Genomic DNA, 24,861 nt, shown 5'->3' with positions numbered 1-24,861 from the left:
TATGAATTTCAACTTTGGAATGCATTTAGAAACATAATGGTCATTCAGGTATAAATGTTTAGAAATAAGATGAAATTTTAGCCTGCAGCACAAGAGAGGTGTTAGGGCCGGAGATTTTGATTTGAGATTCACTCCCATACACAGGTAATACTTTAAACCACTGGAATGAATGACATAGGAGAAGGGGGCAAAGTTTTTAAAAATCTAATAGAATATAAGAAAAGTATCATTTATATTTGTAGAGCATACCTCCATCCACAGAACACATATTTGTTATTTCTATCCCTACCACAGTTCCCAAATCTGTCTGATTGAGATTGTATTTCTTCATAGCAGGCAAATGGAGCATTTCTTGAACCTGTTAAAGTTAGAAATACATTTGGATTAAAATGTTTATTGGTTTTTCATCTTCCTCCATTTCTTCATATAATGTTCCCTTTGTCTCTCCATTAATATCTAATTGAAACATTTTTCCTAGTGAGGCTGTAAGGAAAGAGTAAAAAGTAAAGTGAAAGGCAATGCCCACTGTTATTGCTCCTTTTGCTTCATTTTCATCAATTTCCATCACAAAAGATAATATAGGTGGAAGGGAGATGTTATAGAAGTGTCAACTAGAAGAGGGCTCTGTGAAAGAAAGCAATAGAGAGATAAACCAAGAAAACTATACCATTCTTCTAGATTCTGAGTGTGAACTCATAAAAAACCAAGTCTATAACAAAATCAATACAATTTCTCCAATGAGAAAAAACTTCATTGTATCTTCAGGTAGTCTAAACTGAAGGGACCGAAATTAGCAACCTATGTATTTATCTATTTTTTCCTTCATTATATTGGATTTTTTATTTCTCTGTAAAAAATTAGAAAAGATTCGGCAGCTTAAAACAATACCCATTTATTGTCATGGACTCAGTAGGTTAGTTCAGCAAGGCATACAGGTTTTCTCTGCATATTTTCCCTATGCTGAGATCAAAATACTGGCTGGGGCTTCAGTGTCATCTGAGGTTTAAATCCCCTTCAGAGGTCACAGGTTGTTAGTAGTTCAGTTTTTTGCAGTGGTAGGTTTACTAGCTGTCTGCTAGGGATTGCTCTTGGCTCTTAGAAGTTCCTCACAGGTCCCAGTCACATGGCACTCTCAGAACACAGCAGCTTTCTTCCTCCAAACCCACAAGAGAATCTTTCTGACGTTTCCTGTTTTTAAGGGCTCACATGATTAGTTCAGGTGCACTCAGAGCGACCTCCCTTTTGATTAACTCAAAACTGACTGATTGTAGACCTTAACTACATCTTCAAAATTCCTTGACCTTTAGTATATAAGCTAATCAGAGGATTGATATTCAATCATATATTTACCGGTTCTACCCCAACTCAAAGGGAGGGAGTTATCCAAGGTGTGTCTACAGCAGAAAAATTTTGGGAGTCACTTTAGGATTCTACCTAGCACAGTTACCTTCTCCAAAATGAACCTCTCTAAATCTGCTTTATTGACAAAAGTAGATAATAATATATATGTCAATGAATTGTTATGAGAATTAACATTATGGCTATTTAGTCACTCTTAATTCCCATCTAATCCCTCTCCATTCTCTTTCAAGATCAAGAAAGTTTCTCCTATTTACCTGCACCTTCTATGATACACATTTTTTTTTTCTTTCTGCTGTTCTTTTTTGGTTTTTTGCTTTCCCCTCATCTTATCCCTTTCCACCATCTTTGATATTGGCCCTTCACAGGAGATTGTATAGATTCCATGAGGATAGGCAATGCTAGTTCAGAGTATTCACAATGTTTAACCAGTTCAATAGTGAATGTGAGATACCTGGTTAGGAATGCCAGTGCAGGGCTTGTTAAACACTGAGAGATTCTCCAGAGAAAGAAATTTGAAAATTCAGTTGAGTTTAGAAAGATAATGTAAGGAATATGTTTGGTCACAGTCAGATGAATTCTGCTGAAAGTATAGTCTCCAACCAACTCAATTTTATTAGTCTACGTATGGCATCTAAAGTTACCAATAACCCCCATCATTAATTTCTCCCTTAAACACTCTCTCCCATTAGTATTAGATGATCACTTTCTCTCAGACTTGTCTTGGTTTTCAAAAGTGAAATGAAAATACTAATAAAAAGGGCAGCACTTTGCAAATGTGAAGTCATATGTTAAATATTCCCTATAATCCAGTATATTGAATAAGTTTAGTAAGCAATAGAATTTGCTCTTCCACGGTCCAAATGGTGTAATTAGATCCCCAGTACCCTATTATCGAATGCTTTCATGTGCAGTAGCCTATTATCAAATTCTTTGATGTGCATTAAAATAGTGGATGCACTTTCATAGATAGTTGTGCATGGATGGCACCAGGGCAATAAATGTGGGTGTCTGAGATAACTGTGGTCTGAGAGAGTGCTTGACATAATTTCAATTTTATTAAATTTATTGAGGCTGGTTTTATGGCTTATCATTGGGTCTATCCTGGAGTGAGTTCTATGCATTGTTGAATAGAATGTATATTCTGCAGCTGTTGGATGAAATGATCTGTATATATCTGTTAAGTCCATTTGTTCCAAGGTATAGTTTAAATCCATTGTTTGTTTGTTGACTTTCTGTCTCAATGACTGTCTAGTGCTGTGAGTGGAGTATTAAAGTCCCCCACTATTATTATGTTGTTGTCTATCTCATTTCTTAGATTTATTAGTAATTGTTTTATAAATTTGGGAGCTCCAGTGACAGGTGCATATATGTTTAGGATCGTGATATTTCCCGCTTGGACAAGGCCTTTTACCATTATATAATGTCCCTCTTTGTCTCTTTTAACCGCTGTTGTTTTAAAGTTTGTTTTGTTTGATATAAGAATAGCTACCCCTGCTCACTTTTGGTGTCCATTTGCATTAAATGCCTTTTTACACCCCTTTACTTTAAGTGTATATGAGTCCTTCAGTGTTAGGTGAGTCTCCTAAAGGCAGCAAATAACTGATTGATGAGTTTTTATACATTCTGCAGTTCTGTATATTTTAAGTGGAGCGTTTAGGCCATTTACATTCACTGTTAGGATTGAAATGTCAGTTACCGGTTGAGGAGCCAAGATGGCCGAATAGGAACAGCTCTGGTCTACAGCTCCCAGCATAAGCAATGCAGAAGATGGGTGATTTCTGCATTTCCATCTGAGGTACCGGGTTCATCTAACTAGGGAGTGCCAGACAGTGGGCGCAGGACAGTAGGTGCAGCGCACCGTGCGCCAGCCGAAGCAGGGCGAGGCATTGCCTCACTCGGGAAGCACAAGGAGTCAGGGAGTTCCCTTTCCTGGTCAAGGAAAGGGGTGTCAAACGGCACCTGGAAAATCAGCCCACTCCCACCCGAATACTGCGCTTTTCCAACGGGCTTAGGAAAGGGCACAACAGGAGATTATAGCCCACACCTAGCTCGAAGGGTCCTATGCCCACGGAGTCTCGCTGATTGCTAGCACAGCAGTCTGAGATCAAACTGCAAGGTGGCAGCGAGGCTGGGGGATGGGCGCCGGCCATTGCCCAGGCTTGCTTAGGTAAACAAAGCAGCCGGGAAGCTCACACTGGGTGGAGCCCAAGACAGCTCAAGGAGGCCTGCCTGCCTCTGTAGGCTCCACCTCTGGGGGCAGGGCACAGACAAAAAGTCAGCAGTAACCTCTGCAGACTTAAATGTCCCTGTCTCACAGCTTTGAGGAGAGCAGTGGTTCTCCCAGCACAGAGCTGGAGATCTGCAAACGGGCAGACTGCCTCCTCAAGTGGGTCCCTGACCCCTGACCCCTGAGCAGCCTAACTTGGAGGCACCCCCCAGTAGGGGCAGACTGACACCTCACACGGCCGGGTACTCCTCTGAGACAAAACTTCCAGAGGAACGACCGGACAGCAGCATTTGTGGATCACGAAATTCCTTGGTTCTGCAGACACCGCTGCTGATACGCAGGCAAACAGGGTCTGGAGTGGAACTCTAGCAAACTCCAACAGACCTGCAGCTGAGGGTCCTGTCTGTTAGAAGGAAAACTAACAAACAGAAAGGACAGCCACACCAAAAACCCATCAGTTCATTACCATCATCAAAGACCAAAAGTAGATAAAACCACAAAGATGGGGAAAAAACAGAGCAGAAAAACTGGAAACTCTAAAAAGCAGAGCGCCTCTCCTCCTCCAAAAGAACGTAGTTCCTCACCAGCAACGGAACAAAGCTGGATGTTGAGAGAAGGCTTCAGACGATCAAACTACTCTGAGCAACAGGAGGAAATTCAAACCAAAGGCAAAGAAGTTGAAAACTTTGAAAAAACTTTAGACGAATGTATAACTAGAATAACCAATACAGAGAAGTGCTTAAAGGAGCTGATGGAGCTCAAAGCCAAGGCTCAAGAACTACGTGAAGAATGCAGAAGGCTCAGGAGCCGATGCAATCAACTGGAAGAAAGGGTATCAGTGATGGAAGATGAAATGAAAGAAATGAAGCGAGAAGGGAAGTTTAGAGAAAAAAGAATAAAAAGAAATGAGCAAAGACTCCAAGAAATATGGGACTATGTGAAAAGACCAAATCTACGTCTGATTGCTGTACCTGAAAGTGACAGGGAGAATGGAACCAAGTTGGAAAACACTCTGCAGGATATTATCCAGGACAACTTCCCCAATCTAGCAAGGCAGGCCAACATTCAGATTCAGGAAACACAGAGAATGTCACAAAGATACTCCTCGAGAAGAGCAACTCCAAGACACATAATTGTCAGATTCACCAAAGTTGAAATGAAGGAAAAAATATTAAGGGCAGCCAGAGAGAAAGGTCGGGATACCCACAAAGGGAAGCCCATCAGACTAACAGTGGATCTCTCGGCAGAAACTCTACAAGCCAGAAGAGAGTGGGGGCCGATATTCAACATTCTTAAAGAAAAGAATTTTCAACCCAGAATTTCATATCCAGCCAAACTAAGCTTCATAAGTGAAGGAGAAATAAAATACTTTACAGACAAGCAAATGCTGAGAGATTTTGTCACCACCAGGCCTGCCCTAAAAGAGCTCCTGAAGGAAACACTAAACATGGAAAGGCACAATCGGTACCAGCCACTGCAAAATCATGCCAAAATGTAAAGACCATCGAGACTAGGAAGAAACTGCATCAACTAATGAGCAAAATAACCAGCTAACATCATAATGACAGGATCAAATTCAAACATAACAATATTAACTTTAAATGTAAATGGACTAAATGCTCCAATTAAAAGACACAGACTGGCAAATTGGATAAAGAGTCAAGACCCATCAGTGTGCTGTATTCAGGAAACCCACCTCAGGTGCAGAGACACACATAGGCTCAAAATAAAAGGATGGAGGAAGATCTACAAAGCAAATGAAAAACGAAAAAAAGGCAGGGGTTGCAATCCTAGTCTCTGATAAAACAGACTTTAAACCAACAAAGATCAAAAGAGACAAAGAAGGCCATTACATAATGGCAAAGGGATCAATTCAACAAGAAGAGCTAACTATCCTAAATATATATGCACCCAATACAGGAGCACCCAGATTCATAAAGCAAGTCCTGAGTGACCTACAAAGAGAATTAGACTCCCACACATTAATAATGGGAGACTTTAACCCCCCACTGTCAACATTAGACAGATCAACGAGACAGAAAGTCAACAAGGATACCCAGGAATTGAACTCAGCTCTGCACCAAGCAGACCTAATAGACATCTACAGAACTCTCCACCCCAAATCAATAGAATATACATTTTTTTCAGCACCACACCACACCTATTCCAAAATTGACCACATAGTTGGAAGTAAAGCTCTCCTCAGCAAATGTAAAAGAACAGAAATTATAACAAACTGTCTCTCAGACCACAGTGCAATCAAACTAGAACTCAGGATTAATAAACTCACTCAAAACCACTCAACTACATGGAAATTGAACAACCTGCTCCTGAATGACTACTGGGTACATAACAAAATGAAGGCAAAAATAAAGATATTCTTTGAAACCAACGAGAACAAAGACACAACATAACAGAATCTCTGGGACACATTCAAAGCAGTGTCTAGAGGGAAATTTATAGCACTAAATGCCCACAAGAGAAAGCAGGAAAGATCCAAAATTCACATCCTAACATCACAATTAAAACAACTAGAAAAGCAAGAGCAAACACATTCAAAAGCTAGCAGAAGGCAAGAAATAACTAAAATCAGAGCAGAATTGAAGGAAATAGAGACAAAAAAAACCCTTCAAATAATGAATCCAGGAGCTGGTTTTTTGAAAGGATCAACAAAATTGATAGACCGCTAGCAAGACTAATAAAGAAAAAAAGAGAGAAGAATCAAATAGATGCAATAAAAAATGATAAATGGGATATCACCACTGATCCCACAGAAATACAAACTACCATCAGAGATTACTACAAACGACTCTACGCAAATAAACCAGAAAATCTAGAAGAAATGGATAAATTCCTCGACACATACACCCTCCCAAGACTAAACCAGGAAGAAGTTGAATCTGAATACCAATAACAGGATCTGAAATTGTGGCAATAATCAATAGCTTACCAACCAAAAAGAGTCCAGGACCAGATGGATTCACAGCCGAATTCTACCAGAGGTACAAGGAGGAACTGGTACCATTCCTTCTGAAACTATTCCAATCAATTGAAAAAGAGGGAATCCTCCCTAACTCATTTTATGAGGCCAGCATCATCCTGATACCAAAGCTGGGCAGAGACACAACAAAAAAAGAGAATTTTAGACCAATATCCTTGATGAACATTTATGCAAAAATCCTCAATAAAATACTGGCAAACAGAATCCAGCAGCACATCAAAAAGCTTATCCACTATGATCAAGTGGGCTTCATCCCTGGGATGCAAGGCTGGTTCAATATACGCAAATCAATAAATGTAATCCAGCATATAAACAGAACCAAAGACAAAAACCACATGATTATCTCAATAGATGCAGAAAAGGCCTTTGATAAAATTCAACAACACTTCATGCGAAAAACTGTCAATAAATTAGGTATGGATGGGACGTATCTCAAAATAATAAGAGCTATCTATGACAAACCCACAGCCAATATCATACTGAATGGGCAAAAACTGGAAGCATTCCCTTTGAAAACTGCCACAAGACAGGGATGCCCTCTCTCACCGCTCCTATTCAACATAGTGTTGGAAGTTCTGGCTTGGGCAATTGGGCAGGAGAAGGAAATAAAGGGTATTCAATTAGGAAAAGAGGAAGTCAAATTGTCCCTGTTTGCAGATGACATGATTGTATATCTAGAAAACCCCATTGTCTCAGCCCAGAATCTCCTTAAGCTGATAAGCAACTTCAGCAAAGTCTCAGGATACAAATTCAATGTACAAAAATCCAAGCATTCTTATACATCAATAACAGACAAACAGAGAGCCAAATCATGAGTGAACTCCCATTCACAATTGCTTCAAAGAGAATAAAATACCTAGGAATCCACCTTACAAGAGACGTGAAGGACCTCTTCAAGGAGAACTACAAACCACTGCTCAAGGAAATAAAAGAGGATACAAACAAATGGAAGAACATTCCATGCTCATGGGTAGGAAGAATCAATATTGTGAAAATGGCCATACTGCCCAAGGTAATTTATAGATTCAATGCCATCCCCATCAAGCTACCAATGACTTTCTTCACAGAATTGGACAAAACTACTTTAAAGTTCATATGGAACCAAAAAAGAGCCCACATCGCCAAGTCAATCCTAAGTCAAAAGAACAAAGCTGGAGGCATCACGCTACCTGACTTCAAACTATACTACAAGGCTCCAGTAACCAAAACAACATGGTACTGGTACCAAAATAGAGACATAGATCAATGGAACAGAACAGAGCCCTCAGAAATAACGCTGCATATCTACAACTATCTGATCTTTGACAAACCTGAGAAAAATAAGCAATGGGGAAAGGATTCCTTATTTAATAAATGGTGCTGGGAAAACTGGCTAGCCATATGTAGAAAGCTGAAACTGGATCCCTTCCTTACACCTTATACAAAAATTAATTCAAGATGGATTAAAGACTGAAATGTTAGACCTAAAACCATAAAAACCCTAGAAGAAAACCTAGGCATTACCATTCAGGACATAGGCATGGGCAAGGACTTCATGTCTAAAACACCAAAAGCAATGGCAACAAAAGCCAAAATTGACAAATGGGATCTAATTAAACTCAACAGCTTCTGCACAGCAAAAGAAACTACCATCAGAGTGAACAGGCAACCTACACAATGGGAGAAAATTTTCGCAACCTACTCATCTGACAAAGGGCTAATATCCAGAATCTACAATGAACTCAAACAAATTTACAAGAAAAAACAAACAACCCCATCAAAAAGTGGGCAGAGGATATGAACAGACATTTCTCAAAAGAAGACATATATGATGCCAAAAGACACATGAAAAAATGCTCATCATCACTGGCCGTCAGAGAAATGCAAATCAAAACCACATTGAGATACCATCTCACACCAGTTAGAATGGCAATCATTAAAAAGTCAGGAAACAACAGGTGCTGGAGAGGATGTGGAGAAATAGGAACACTTTTACACTGTTGGTGGGACTGTAAACTAGTTCAACCATTGTGGAAGTCAGTGTGGCGATTCCTCAGGGATCTACAACTAGAAATACCATTTGACCCAGCCATCCCATTACTGGGTATATACCTAAAGGACTATAAATCATGCTGCTATAAAGACACATGCACACGTATGTTTATTGCGGCACTATTCACAATAGCAAAGACTTGGAACCAACCCAAATGTCCAACAATGATAGACTGGATTAAGAAAATGTGGCACATATGTGTATATGTGGAATACTATGCAGCCATAAAAAATGATGAGTTCATGTCCTTTGTAGGGACATGGATGAAATTGGAAATCATCATTGTCAGTAAACTATTGCACGGACAAAAAACCAAACACTGCATGTTCTCACTCATAGATGGGAATTAAACAATGAGAACACATAGACACAGGAAGGGGAACATCACACTCTGGGGACTGTTGTGGGGTCATCGGGGGGGGGGGAGGGATAGCATTAGGAGATATACCTAATGCTAAATGACGAGTTAATGGGTGCAGCACACCAGCATGGCACATGTATACATATGTAACTAACCTGTACATTGTGCACATGTACCCCAAAACTTACAGTATAATAAAAAATAAAAAAAAAAGAAATGTGAGTTACCATTGCATTCATCATCCTCTTTGTTGCCTGTGTGCTTTGGGTTTTTTGTTTTTGCTTTTTAACTTGTATTTTTGTTTTATAGGTGCTGTGTGATTTATTCTTTAAAGAGGTTTTGTTTTGATATGTTTCCAGGATCTGTTTCAAGATTTAGGGCTCCTTTTAGCAGTTCTTGTAGTGGTGGCTTGGTAATGGCAAATTCTCTCAGCATTTGTGTGTCTGAAAAAGATGCTTAGTTTCACTGGATACAAAATTCTTGGCTGATAATTGTTTTGTCTGAGGAGGCTGAAGATAGGGCCCCAATCCCTTCTAGCTTGTAGGGTTTCTGCTGAGAAATCTGCTGATAATCTGATAGGTCTTCCTTTATAGGTTACCTGGTGCTTCTGTCTCACAGCTGTTAAGATTCTTTCCTTCATCTTAACTTTGGAAAACCTGATAACAATGTGCCTAGGCAATGATCCTTTTGCTATGAATTTCCCAGGTGTTCCTTGTGCTTCTTGTATTTGGATGTCTAGGTCTCTAGCAAGGCCAGGGAAGTTTTCCTCCATTATTCCCCCAAATACGTTTTCCAAGCTTTTAGAATTCTCTTCTTACTCAGGAGCACCAATTATTCTTAAGCTTGGTCGTTTAACATAATCCCAGACTTCTTGGAGGCTTTGTTCATATTTTCTTATTCTTTTTCCCTTGTCTTTGTTGGATTAGGTTATTTCAAAGACCATATCTTTGAGCTCTGAATTTCTTTCTTCTACTTGTTCAGTTCTATTGCTAAGACCTTCCAGAGCATTTTGCATTTCTAATAGTGTGTCCAAAATTCCCAGAATTTTTTATTGTTTTTTCTTTAAGCTATCTATTTCCTTGAATAATTCTCCCTTCACTTCTTGTATCATTTTTTGGATTTCCTTGCATTAGGCTTCTCCTTTCTCCATTGCCTCCCTGATTAGCTTAATAGCTAACCTCCTGATTTCTTTTTCAGGTAAATCAAGGGTTTCTTCTTGGTTTTAATCCATAGTTCGTGAACTAGTGTGATTTTGGCGGGATGTTAAAGAGCCTTATTTTGTCATATTACCAGGATTGGTTTTCTGGTTCCTTTTCATTTGGGTAGGCTCTGTCAGAGGGAAGGTCTAGGGCTGAAGGCTTTTGTTCAGATTCTTTTGTCCCATGGGGTGTTCCCTTGATGTAGTACTCTCCCCCTTTTCCTATGGATGTGGCTTCCTATGAGCTGAACTGCAGTGATTGTTGTCTCTCTTCTGGGTCTAGCCACCCAGTGAGTCTACCCAGCTCCAGGCTGGTACTGGTGGTTGTCTGCACAGAGTCCTGTAATATGAACTATCTATGGGTCTCTCAGCCATGGATACCAGTGACTGTTCTGGTGGAGGCAGCGGAGGGTGTAACGGACTCCATGAGGGTTCTTAGCTTTGGTGGCTTAATGCCCTATTTTTGTGCTGGTTGGCCTCCTGCCAGGAGGTGGTCCTTTCCAGAAAGCCATCAGCTGTGGTAGTATGGAGAGGGACCAGTGGTGGGTGGGGCCCTAGAACTCCCAAGAGTACATGCCCTTTGTCTTCAGTGACCAGAATGGGTAAGGAAGACCATCAGGTGGGGGCAGGGCTAGGCATGTCTGAGCTCAGACTCTCCTTAGTCGGGTCCTGCTGCGGCTGCTGTGTGGGGTGAGGGTGAGATTCCCAGGTCACTGGAGTTATATACCTAGGAGGATTATGGCTGCCTCTGCTGAGTCATGCAGGTTGTCAGGGAAGTGGGGGGAAGCTGGCAGTCACAGGCCTCAGCCAGCTCCCATGCAAACTGAAGGGTCTGTCTCACTCTCACCGTGCCCCACTTCAACAGCCCTGAGTCCGTTTCCTTCTCCCTGTGAAGTTTTACCCCATGCTCCTCTGGCCGTCCTCCAGATAGATCCCTGTGGTGCCAGGCAGGGATGGTCTGCCTGGGGACCCAGCGAACTCCCGAGGTCTTTCTCCTGCTTCATCTACCCCTGTATTTTGCCCAGCTCTCTAAATTGACTCAGCTCCAGGTAAGGTCGGAAACTTCTCCCTCAAACAGACCTTCAGTTTCTCCAGTGGGGGTGTGTGTTCAGGAGAGGAGGAAGGGAGGGTCCCCCTTTCCCACTTCCACAGTTGGGGCACTCACAGTATTTGAGGTATCTCCCAGGTCCTGCAGGAGCAGTCCACTTCCTTTAGAGGGTCTGTGGGTCCTCTCAGGATTGTTGGTTTGTTCTTGCAGTTGATTTGGAGCTAAAATTCACAATGTGAGCCACCACACACTGTCCCATCCGGAGTTGTAATCTAGTCCTGCCTCCCATCCGCCATGATGATCCATCTCAATTTATAAGTTTTTATGTTGCATATTCCTTAACAAATTATTATAGTAATAATTACTTCAGTAGTTTTTTCTTTAACCTTTATACTAGAGACACATTGCCATTTCGGTATTTGGTATTCTGAATTTGACTATATACTTACTCTTACCAGTGAATGTTATATTTTTATATATTTCCATACTACATATTAGTCTTTTTGTTTCACATGGAAGAACTCCCATTGACATTTGTTGTAAGATAGATCTAGTGGCAATGAACTCCTTGAGCTTTTGTTTGTCTTGGAAAGTTTTATCTTTCCTTTATTTCTGAAGAAGAGCTTTACCAGATAAAGTATTCTTGATTGACATTTTTTTTTTCTTTCAGCACTATATCATTCCACTCTCCTCACTGGCAAAGCATCTGCTGAGAAAATCCAACTTATATGTTGGATTATGTTACTTAATCTTTTTTTTTATCTTGCTTCTTTCAAAATGTCATTATATTTATTGGCAGTTTTATTATAATATGTCTTGGTGTAGTCTTGTTTGAATTAAACCTGATTGAAGAATTTTGAGCTTGGTATAATCTTCTTTGGATTAAACCTGATTGAAGGATTTTGAGCTTCCTGTACCTGCACATTTATATCTTTCCTAACATTTTGGAAGTTTTCAGTTATTATTTTAAATATGCTTTCTGTCCTTGTCTCTCTTCTCCTTTCTTACCTCTTATAATGAGAATGTTAGCTTTCATGATGCTGTTTCAAAATCCCATACTGTTTGTTTCTTCATTCCTTTTCATTGTTTTTTATCTCTCCTCTAGTTGTATATATACAAGTAATCTGTTTGCAAGTTCACAGATCTTTCTTTTGCTTTGTGAATTCTGTTGTTGATGTTATCTATTGCATTTTAATGTTATTCATTGTGTTCTTCAGCCCAATAATTTGATTATTTTTTATAAAAATATATGTTGCTTCTCTGTGTTCTTCTGAGGTTTGCTGAGTATCCTTAGAACAATTATTTTGAATCTTGTTCAGGCAATTTGAAGATCTTTATTTCTCTGGGATCAGTTATTAGAAAATTATTGTGTCATTTAATGGTGATAAATTTCCCTAGTTTGTCATGTTTCTTATTGTATTGCATTGATATCTTCAAATTTGATGGAGCAGTCACCATTTTGAAACTTTACAGAATGCTTTCACTGATTAAAAAAAAATCTTACTCTATGGGTGGGAAAAAGGCTGTTAGAAGGGTAGAGTTGGATGGTTCTGGCTTTGGTGAAGACACAGCAGTGTACCCTCCATGCATTTCTGTCAGCTGAGGTCAACATTAACAAAGATTCCAGGGGGTCCTCAGCAGCTAAAGCTGTGGTATCTGCAGGGGCAGTGAGACTGTTGGGTTTTCAATGGTGAAAGAGCCTGGAGCCCTCAATCTCTTTTTCTCCCACCAGGGAGGTCATGGCCCCGGGCAATTTCATTTGGCACAAGGTCTGGTTTGAGGCATTCCCTCACTGGTGTCTGATGCACAGTGCCCATGCAGTAGCCACAGAGCCAGGGTCTGAATCACAAACACACAAGAAGAGACCAAAGGGTACAGGGCAGCAGTGACACTGGTGCCTAGGGTGAAGACAGCCCTGCTTCCACATAAGTAATGATGTACAAAATAGAGTAGGTGTTTGTGGAGCAGATGGAGTCAGCGTCTCAAGCACATGTGGGTATAGAGCAACAAAAGTTCCTAGGTTCAGTGTGAAGACTCACACATAGCTGCACTATCTCTGAGCCTGAGGCGTGAGTGCACACAGTGCAGACAAGAGCCACAGCTCCAGGGTCAGGGGTGTGCACAGGGTTGGGAGGGGCAGTCGCTCAAGTCCCAGAGCTATAAAACAGTAGCTGATTCTTGGAGGAAAGGCACATTTGGATCTCATTTTCCATGGAGCCAGAGGCAGGGATGACTGTTGGTTACCTCAGTGATAAAAGATGCCACTGTCCTCTGCAGAGGACACTGGAGATGACAATGGCACATGCTGAGTGGCTAATACTGATAGCCTCCTCCCTTCTTTGTTCATAACCATCTCCATATATCTCAGATGTGCTGCTGTAATCAGCAATCCTTCTTTACAGTTTTTCCCATTTTTTCTCTGCTGTGCTGCTACAGGGTTCTTAGATGGACCTTGGAGCCTTCACAAGACTATTATCCTTCATAAATAGTTGCCTATTTTTTGGTTTTTGTGAGGGGATGAAGACCAGCATCCTAAAAATCTTTTGCACAACAAAGGAAAAAATCAACATAGTGAAAAAGCCAACTTTTATAAAATAAGATAAAGTATTTGCAGATCATATATATAATGAGGAATTTATTTCCAAAATATATCAGTAACTCATAAAACTCAGTAGCAAAAAAAAAAGCCCGATCAAAAATGGAGAAAAGATTGAATAAACATTTCTCCAAAGAATACATACAATTCATCAAGACATATATGAAAAGATGCTCATCACTAATCACAGAACCACAATGAGATACCACTTCACATCTGTTAGAATGATTATTGTCAAAAAGATAAAAGATAACAAATGTTGGTGAAGATGTGGAGAAAAGAAACCCTCATACACTGTCGGTGGGAATATAAGTTGGTACAGCTGCTAAGGAAAACAATATGGAACGTCCTTAGAAATCAAAAGTAGAACTACCTTATGATTCACCAATCCCAACTGAGTATAGATTCAAAGGAAATGAATCAATATTGCAAAGAGATATCTGCACCCCCATGTTTATTTCTACATTATTCACAATAACCAAGATTTGGAAACAAGCAGTGTCTATTTGATTGAAAAAGTATAACACAATCTGATGGAATGAAAGTCAGAGTTTTATTTTTGTTCTGAGTATAAGAGAAGAAAGTTCACTTTTAGCTTAGGTAAACAGATAAATGTATTAAAATTGTGATAGATATATGTCTGTGTTTATATAGATATATACATATAAACAAACACACAAAATGCAATATTATTCAGAGTAAGGAGGAAAATCCTGCCATTTGCAATAACACAGATGAACCTGGAGGCCATTATGCTAAGTGAAATAAGCTAGATACAGAGAGGTAAATAACACATGATCTCACTTATATATACAATCTAAAATTGTCAAACTTAAAAATGCAGAGAGTAGAATGAAGGTTGCAAGAGGCTGAGGTAAGGGGAGAAATGGCAAAATGATAGTGAAGGGGTACAAAGTTTCAGTTATGCAAAATAAATAAGTTCAAGAGATGTAATGTATAACAATGTGGCTTTAGTAAACGACATTCTATTATATATTTGAAATCTGCAAAAAGGATAGATATAAAAATTCTTTTAAAGGATAAAAAAGAAAATGGTAACTATATGAGATGGTGGACATGTTAATCAACTTAACTGTGGCAAATATTTCACAATGTATACATATATCAAAACAAAATCATACACCTAAAAACATACATACAATTTTTGTCAATTATACGTCAGCAAAGATGGAAAAAATATAAACATTAAAAAGAAGAATTAGTGTGTATATGTTTGGTTATACGTATAATAAAATATATATATTCCACATTTTATACTATATAAAACATTCTGCTTATATATATAATAAAATATATATAAACAATATTCCACATTTTATACTATATAAAACATTCCACATTTTATATATATGAAAATATTCCCCATTTTCCTGGTAATGTTAATAACAATGTTAAGGGCTATTGAGATGTAACAAAAAGATATTACCTTTTCCAAATACACTTTCACAACGTGCATCGAGATCATGGCAGTCTCCATCATAACAAATAAACTTATTATTTTTGCATGAAAGTCCATTGATTAAAGTTATGTCAGGACCACATTCTGGTGAGCTTCCATTACAATTTTCAGCGATGTCACATTCAGGATGTGCTTTCGGCCTACATTCAATGCCTGATTGTAAAATCTAAGAGAAATTAGAAAATAAAAAATAAAGCATTACAAATAGGATTACTGTTTATTAATATTTACTTCAAAATTGTGTTAATCATTTTTGCTTTAGTCGATCCATTAATGTATATTAATACTTTTTTGTACAAATTACTATGCTAATAATATAAAAATATAAATGGAATGTTATTGACTAAAATAGGAGCTAAGACATATGTACAAGAAAATGCAAAACAAAAATCTGATGTGATGAAAGTCAAAGTTTTATTTGTTGTCTCAATGTAAGAGAAGAATGTTCACTTTAAGCTTAGGAAATTTATTTCTTTTGGGTGAAAATAATGTAATTTAATCCATTTCTAAATGAAATATACTTTTTCAAGCCATGGTTTGTAAGTGTGGAATACTTTAAAATTCTATGACAAATGTGAAACATAAATAACTGCAGAGGGAAACAGAAGTGTTATTAAAAATGCAGTTCAACTATGAGAGTCTTTGGAGAGGAAGGAACCCAACTATAATCTTTCTCTCAAATCATGGAAATATGTAGACTCTTTCATACATAGAATTGTGGAAATTTACAAAAAGAATCTCAAATAAAACATCTATCTCATAATTCTTAATTGATGACTTCCAGCTGACACTAAAAAGATTACAGAAGTAAGAATGCAATCAGATAATAACACCCTAAGGAAAGAATACATAAAACTGCATCAGTCCAGGACAGTCATGAAGGTAGACTGCATTACAGATAATTCAACAGAGGTATTCTCATATGAGAAACTTGTTAATAATATTTTAGAAGAGCTGAAAAGAAAAACAGAAAACAGGAGTCAATGTCTTCACTGTATAAATTAAAACATAATCTTTAAGTCAAATGATCTTTGAATAATAAGTTCAAAGTTTAAATGTTATGCTACATGTACCATGTGGAAAATGTTACTTCTAGTGAGTTTCATTCCTTATACATTTAAGGAAATCTGCTATATCTTTCAATTACACATAAATAGATACTTATTCACAACCCATAAAAACGTTTTTATTTACAATAATATAAATATTGTATCATGCAAATAAATAATTGTTCCATTCAATGGAGGTCTTCTGTATTGAAGAATTGTATAATATCTCTAAATCAAGGCTTTAAAAAACAGCATCAACTTAGTGAAAATACTGGCATATGGAACACCTAAGAAAAGTTAATAAAAATCAGAAATCTGATTCTGAATTTATTATCTTTCTCTTTATCTGAAAAGTAACTTAATTGATGTAATTACAGCTGTAGATCTAAGTGTTGTAAAGTACCCTGCACATGATTTGTTATATATTTGAAAGATGTTCATAAGCTTAAATCTTACTTGACAGTCTTTGCAGCACAGTCCTTTATAACATTTTGCTCCGTCTTTCAGTACACAAGTTCGAAAATCACAACAGCTATCAGGTCCACATTGCTATGAATTAGTGAAATGTACAAGTAAAAATACATCATGACAATAGTAAAATCTTTACTAGGAGTTATATTTTGATGGGCTTACTGTTTGAATTTGGAAAAGGATATGAATGCTGCTGATAGTTATAGGTTTTAACATCTCTAAACATTTAAAACACTAATGTAGGACTTTTACTACCAGTCACAAGAGAGTAACTAGTAACCTACTTACCTTCCTCTGGACTATATTCTCTACTTAAAAGACAAGGAGAATGTCAGAATGGATAAAAAGTAAGCCCTCACTATATGCTGCCTATAAAAATACATCATGTATGAAGACACATAGACTGAAAATAAAGGCATGGAAAAATATATTACATGCACATGGAAACACAAAAGAGCAGGAATAGCTATATTTATATTAGATAAAATAGACTTCAAGTCAAAGACTGTAAAAAGAAACAAAGGTGGTCCCCATATACTACTAAAGTAGTCCATTTAGCAAGAGAATATAATAATTCTAAATATAGTGTACCCAACACTGGTGAACCCAAATATATAAAGCAAACGTTAATAGACATAAAGAGAAAGAAAGAATAAATTATAGTAACATGTGGACAATTCAACAATTCACTCAGTAATGGAAAGATCACCCAGACCAAAAAAAAAAAAAAAATCAACAGAGACATCAGAGTTAAACCACACTCTAGACCAAATGGACCTAACACAACATTTCTTCAAACAGCTATAGAATACATATTATTTTCATTAGCAAGTGAAACATTCTTCAGAATAGACCATATGCTAAGCTAAAAAACAGATCTCAACAAATTCAAAAAAAAAATTAAAATCATATGAAGTATCTTTTCTGAATAAAACTAGAAATCAATAACAAGAACTTAGAAAACTACACAAGCACACAGAAATTAAACAACATGTTCCTGAATGATCAATAGCCAATGAAGAAATAAAGAATAAAAACAAAAAAATTGTTTGAAACAAATGAAATAGAAACACAGCATAACAAAACCTATGAGATACAGCAAAAGCAGTACTAAGATGGTAGTTTATAAGGATAAATGCCTACATCAAAAAAGGAGAAAAATTTCAAATTAGCAACCTAATGATGCACCTCAAGGAACTAGAAAGGCAAGAAGAAACCAAACCTAAAATTAGTGGAACAAAAGAAATAATATAGATCCGAGCAGAAATAAGTAAAAGGGATTCTAAGTGCAAGTTGAATAAAAAAACAAAACCCATCCATCTGCTGTCTTCGAGAGATCCATCTTATATGTAAAAAGCCAGTAGGCTAATAGTAAAGGGTTGGAGAAAGATCTATCATGCAAATGGAAAACAAAAAAGAGAGAAGTCAATATTTTTATAGTAGATAACACAAACTTTGGACCAAAAACAGTAGTAAAAGATAAATAATGACATCACATAATGATAAAGAGTTCGATTCAACAAGAAGACTTAATGGTACCAAATACATATGCACTGAACACTGTAGAACCTAGATTCTAACTACTTCTAAACCTACAAAAACACTTAGTCACACAATAATAGTGGAGAACTTTAATACCCCACTGACAGTGTTAGACAGACCACCAAGACAGAAAACTAAAAAAGAAATCCTGAATGTAATTTAACACTTGACCAACTGGACCTAATACACACTTACAAAGTACTTCACATGTCAACAACAGAATATACATTTTTCTTATCAGTGCACAGAACATACTCTAAGATCAACCACATGCTCAACCATAAACCAAGTCTAAATAATTTTTTTAAAAATTAAAATTATACCAACCATACACTCAAGCCACAGTGAAATAAAAATAGAAATCAATACCAAGAAGATATCTCAAAAACCACACAATTACATGGAAACTAAACAACTTGCTCTTGAATGACTTCATGTTGCTGAAAGAGGCACCAAAGAGGGTGGGAAAGAATGTCTTGAATTGCCAACAGCAACCATCCCTTATCCCCCAGCAGCAGCTTCATGGTGCGGAGAATATGTGTGATTCAGGGAGGAGAGCACAGTGACTATGAGGCTTTGCATTGAATTCAGTGTTGCCCTGACACAGTGTAAAGCAGAATCAGGCTATACTCAGCTGACGCCCATCCGTAGAGGGGGCATATAAACCAGCCCTAGCTAGAGGGGAATCATCCATCTGATCAGTCAGAGCTTGAGTTCCAGCAAGCCTCACCACCATGGGCTGGAGTACTCTTGGGCCCTAAGTGAACTTGAGGAGTAATCTATGACACAAGGACTGCAATAACTAGACAAGTCCTAGTGGTGAGCTGGGCTCTAAGCCAGACTGCAGGGGCAAATGACCTGTAGAGACACCAGCCAGGGAAGCTAAGCGAACACTTGTGCCATCCTTCCCCCAGCCTCAGGCAGCAGAGTGCACAGCTCCAAAAAGACCCCGTCCTTCTGGTTGAGAGAAAAGGGAAGAGTAAAGAAGACTTTGTCTTGCATCTTGGATACCAGATCAGCCACAATAAGATAGGGCACTGATCAGGGTGGTGAAGTCCCCATTCCAGGTCCTAGTTCCTAGACATTTCTAAACACACCCTGGCCAGAAGGGAACCTGCTGCCTTGAATGGAAGGACCCAGTCCAGGAAGGATCAATCACCTACTCACTAAATAGCCCTTGGGCCCTAAAGAATGAACAGTGATACCCAGGTAGTATGCTGTAGGCCTTGAGTAGAACTTAGTCATGCTGACTGCAGGTACACGCTCTACCACAGTGGGGTAGAGCACCAAGAGGGCTCTTGGGTTCCCTGATTCCAGGCCTGTTCTCTTAGATAGCACTTCTGGATCTGTCCTGGGACAGAGGGGAGCCCATTGCCCTGAAGAGTGAGTCCCAGGCCTTGCACACCCACAACAAGCTGACTAAGGAGTCACTGGACCTAAACTCAACATCAGTGGTGGCCTGGCATTACTCCCTGTGGGCCTGTGGTGGCAGAGGCCATAGGGTGAGGGTCCTCAGCCTATGGGAAAAAAAAGTAAGAGTAGGAGGGACTGTGTCAAGTGGTTGGAATGCCAGATCAGCCACAGTAGAACAGAACACCAGGTGTATTTCTAAGGTTTCTGACTCCAATCCCTGGCTCCAGGATGGCATCTCTGCACCTGCCCAGGGGCTGTGAGAACTTGCTCCCTAAAGGGGAGGACACAAGCCTGGTTGGCTTTGCCACCTGCTGATCGTGGAGCTCCAGGGCCTTGAGTGAACATAGGCAGTAGTCAGGTAGTGGTTTCAGCAAGCCTTGCGTGAGACCCAGTGCCAGGCTGACTTCAGGTCTGATCCAGCACAATCTAAGTGGTGGTGGCCACAGGAAGGTGTCTCTCCAACCCCAGCTCCAGACAGTCAGCACAGAAAGAAAGAGAAATTCCATTTGTTTGAGAGAAAGTAAGGAAACAAAACAAGTGTCTCTGCCTGGTAATCCAGAGAATTATTCTGGATATTATCCAAGACCACCAAGACAGTACCTCTAAGAGTATGCAAAAAACCACACCATTACTGAGGTTGGGGTGACCCCTAATGCAAATATGGCTTAAATCATAGCACTTAAGTCCTTTCAAATACTCTGGAAAACCTTCCCAAGGAGGATGGCTACAAATAAGCCTAGATGGCAAAGACTATAATAAATACCTAACTCTTCAATGCCCAGAAACCAAAGAACATCCACAAGCATCAAGACCATCCAAGAAAATCTGACTTCACCAAATGAACTAAATAAGACATCAAGGATCAATCCTGGAGAAACAGAGATATGTGACCTTTCAGACAGGGAATTCAACATAGCTATTTTGAGGAAACTCAAAGACATTCAAGACAACACAGAGAAGGAATTCAAAATTCTATCAGATAAATTTTAAAAGTAAATTGAAATTATTTAAAAAATCAAGCAGAAATTCTGCAGTTAAAAGATGCAATTGACATACTGAAGAATGCATCAGAGTCTCTTAATAGCAGAATTGACCATGCAGAAGAAAGAATTAGTGAGCTTGAAGAAAGGCTATTTGAAAATCCACAGAGGAGACAAATAAAAAAAGACTAAAAAAGAATGAAGCATATCTACAAGATCTACAAAATAGCCTCAAAGGGACCAATCTGGGAGTTATTGGCCTTAAAGAGGAGGTAGATAAAGAGATGGGGGTAGAAAGCTTTTTTCAAAAATATAATAACAGAACTACCCAAACCTAAAGAAAGATATCAATATCCAAGTACAAGAAGGTTATAGAACACCAAGCAGATTTAACCCCAAGAAAACTACCTCAAAGCATTTAACAATCAAACTCCTAAAGGTCGAAGATAAAGGATCCTAAAAGCAGCAAGAGAAAAGGAACAAATAATATACAATGGAGATTCAATATGTCTGGCAGCAGACTTTTCAGCAGAAACCTTACAGGTCAGGAGAGAGTGGCATGACATATTTAAAAGTGCTGGAAAAAAAAAAACTTTTGCCGTAAGATAGCATATCTGGTAAATATATATATATATATATATATATATTCTTTAAACATAATGGAGAAGTAAAGACTTTCCCAGAGAAACAAAAGCTGAGTGATTTCATCAACACCAAACCTGTCCTGCAAGAAATGCACAAGGGAATTATTTAACCAGAAAGAAAAAGGAAGTTAACGAGTGATAATAAATCATCTGAAGGTACAAAACTCACTGGTAAGAGTACCTACAAAGAAAAACACTTTATTATTATAACACTTTATTATTATAACACTTTAACTGGGATGCATAAAACTACTCTTATTCTAAGCAGAAAGACTAGATGATGAACCAATCAAAATAATAACTACAACTTTTCAAGATATAGTCAGTACAATATATATAAATAGAAAAAACAAAAAGTTGAAAATCGGGGAGGAAGTAAAATCACAGTTTTTATTAGCCTTCTTTTTGCTTGTTTGTGCACAGTGTTAAATTGCTATCAGCTTAAAATAATGGGCTATAAGATAGTATTTGCTAGTTTCATGCTAACCTCAAATCTAAAAACATATAACAGATACACAGAAGATAAAAAGCAAGAAATTAAATCATATCACTAGAGGAAAATCACCTTTACTAAAATGAAGATGAAGGAAAGAGGAAGATGAAGGAAACAGAAAGGGAAGGGGAGGAAAGGAAAGAGGAGAAAGGGGAAAGGAAAGGAAGAAGAAAGACAAATAATAAAGAGACAGGAGAAAGTTCTTATTTATCAATAATAACATGGAATGTAAATCAACTAAATGCTCCAATCAAAAATCAAAGAATGGCTGAATGAATTTTAAAAACAAAAGAAATTAATGATCTGTTGCTTACAATAAACACACTTCACCTTTAAAGGCATACTGAAAATAAACGGATGGAAAGGGATCCTTTGCCAACGGAAACTAAGCAAAGAGCAGGAGTAGCTAGACTCATATCGGACAAAACACATTTCAAGACAAAAACTATAAGAGACAAAGAAAGTCATTATATAATGATAAAGGGGTCATTTCAGCAAGAGTATATAACAATTGTAAATACATATGCACCCAACACTGAAGCACCCAGATATATAAAGCAAATATTATTAGAGCTAAAGAGAGAGCTAGACCCCAATACAATAACAGCTGGAGACTTTGACACCCCACTTTTAGCACTCAGCAGACCTTCCAGACAGAAAATCAATAAAATCAATAAAGAAACATCAAACTTAATCTGTACTATAGATCAAATGAATCTAATAGATATTTACAGAACATTTCATCCAACAGCTGAAAAATACACATTCTTTTCTTCAGAACATGAATCATTCTCAAGTATAGACAGACCATATGTTAGGTCACAAAAGAAATCTTCAAGCATTCAAAAAAGTTAAATAATATCAAGCACCTTCTCTGACCACAATGCAATAAAACAAGAAACCAATAACAAGAGGAATTTTGGAAACTATTACAAATACATGGAAATTAAACAATATGCTCCTGAATTCACAGTGGGTCAATGAGGAGATTAACAAGGTAATTTTAAAATTTCTTGAAACAAATGATAATGGAAATACAACATACCAAAACCTATGGGATAGAGCAAAACAGTACTAAAAGGTATGTTTATAGCTCTACGCACTTATGTCAAAAAAGAAGAAAAACATTTCTATATGGTAACAGTGAACAATCTGAAAATCAAGAAAGTAATCCCATTTACAATAACTATAAATGAAATAAAATGTCTAGGAATTAGTTTAATCAAATAAGTGAAAGATCTCTACAATGAAAACTATAAAACATTGATGCAAGAAATTGAGAACACCAAAAATGAAAAAATATTCCATGTTCATGGATTAGAAGAACCAATATTGTTGAAATAGCCACAATACCCAAAGCAATCTACAAATTCAATGCAATCTCTATCAAAATACCAGTGACATTCCTCACAGAAATAGAAAAAAAAATCCTAAAATTTATATAGAACCACAAAAGACCCAGAATAGCTAAAGCTATCCTGAGCAAAAAGAACAAAACTGGAGGAATCGCATTACCTGATTTCAAATTATACTACAGAGGTATACTAATCAAAATGATATGGTACAGAAACATAGACCAGTGGAACAGAATAGAGAACCCAGAAACAAATCCATTAATCTACAGTGAACTCATTTTTGACAAAGGTGCCCAGAACACACACTTGGGAAAGAACAGTCTCTTCAATAAGTGATGCTGAGAAAACTGGATATCCATAAGCATGACAATGAAACTAGACCCCTCTCTCTCACTATATACAAAAATCAAACGAAAATGTATTAAAGACTTAAATCTAACACCTCAAACTATGAAACTACTACAAGAAAACATTAGAGAAAGTCTCCAGGACATTGGACTGGACAAAGATTTCTTGAGTAATACCCTACAAGCACACAAAACCAAATGAAACATGAATAAATGGGATCACATCAAGTTAAAAGCCTTCTGCATAGCAAAGAAAGCAATCAACAAAGTGAAGACACAACCCACAGAATGGGAGGAAATATCTGCAAACTACCCATCCAACAAGGGATTAATATCCAGAACATATAAGGAGCTCAAACAACTCTATAGGAAAAAATCTAATAATCTGATTTAAAGGTGGGCAAAATATCTGAATAGACATTTCTCAAAAGAAGACATACAAATGGCAAACAGGTATATGAAAAGGGGTTCAACATCAATGAGTATCAGAGAATTGCAAATCAAAACTACAATGAGATATCATCTCATCTCATTTAAAATGGCTTTTATACAAAAGGCAGGCAATAACAAATGCTAGTGAAGATGCGGAGAAAAGGGAATCCTTGTACACTGTTGGTGGGAGTGTAAATTAGTACAATCACTATGTAGAACAGTTTGGAGGTTCCTCAGAAAACTAAAAATAGAGCTACCATATGATCTAGCAATCCCACTCCTAGGTATGTACCCAAAAGAAAGGAAATCATTACGTCAAAGAGATATCTGCACGCCCATGTTTACTGCAGCACTATTCTCAATAGCCAAGATTTGGAAGCAGTCTAACTGTCCATCTACAGATGAATGGATAAAGGAAATGTGGTACATGTACACAATGGAGTACTATTCGCCCATAAAAAAGGGATGAGATTTAGTCATTTGCAACATGGATGGAACCAGAGGTCATTATATTAAGTGAAATAAGCCAGGCAGAGAAGGACAAACACTACATGTTCCCACTTATTTGTGGGAGCTAAAAATTAAAACAATTGAACTCATGGAGATAGACAGTAAAAGGATGGTTACCAGAGGCTGGGAAGGGTAGTTGGGCAGGTGGGGAGGGGACAAGGGAGTAAGGATGGTTAATGGGTATGAAAAATTAGTTTGAAAGAATGAATAAGAGCTAGCATTTCATAGCACAACAAAGTGTCTGCAGTCAAAAATAATCTAGTTGTACATTTTTAAATGAGTAAAAGAGTATAATTGGATTGTTTGTAACACTGTAACAC

The 24,861-nt window shown here is 37.8% G+C and overlaps 1 protein-coding gene across 23 annotated transcripts in view; it reads right to left on the bottom strand.

The window, feature by feature from the left end:
• Nucleotides 1–24,861, bottom strand: part of ADAM32 (ADAM metallopeptidase domain 32) — a 207,246-nt gene that overhangs the window by 58,634 nt on the left and 123,751 nt on the right. For 13 of the 23 annotated variants that reach the window (XM_054499103.2, XM_063668672.1, XM_054499101.2 and 10 more), the window contains 3 exons: nt 16,811–16,903; nt 15,273–15,471; nt 250–358 (listed from right to left, as the gene is read on the bottom strand). In XM_054499103.2, coding sequence (XP_054355078.2) covers nt 250–358; nt 15,273–15,471; nt 16,811–16,903 — 401 coding nt within the window. The remainder of the gene's footprint in view (nt 1–249; nt 359–15,272; nt 15,472–16,810; nt 16,904–24,861) is intronic. The other 10 variants (XM_063668677.1, XM_063668675.1, XM_063668678.1 and 7 more) reach the window with 1 other exon arrangement.

Source organism: Pongo pygmaeus, chromosome 7, assembly GCF_028885625.2.
Source record: "Pongo pygmaeus isolate AG05252 chromosome 7, NHGRI_mPonPyg2-v2.0_pri, whole genome shotgun sequence".
NCBI classification, from domain to species: Eukaryota; Metazoa; Chordata; class Mammalia; order Primates; family Hominidae; genus Pongo; species Pongo pygmaeus.
Note: the sequence above shows the minus strand (reverse complement) of the source record. Positions and strands in the feature narration are given on the sequence as shown.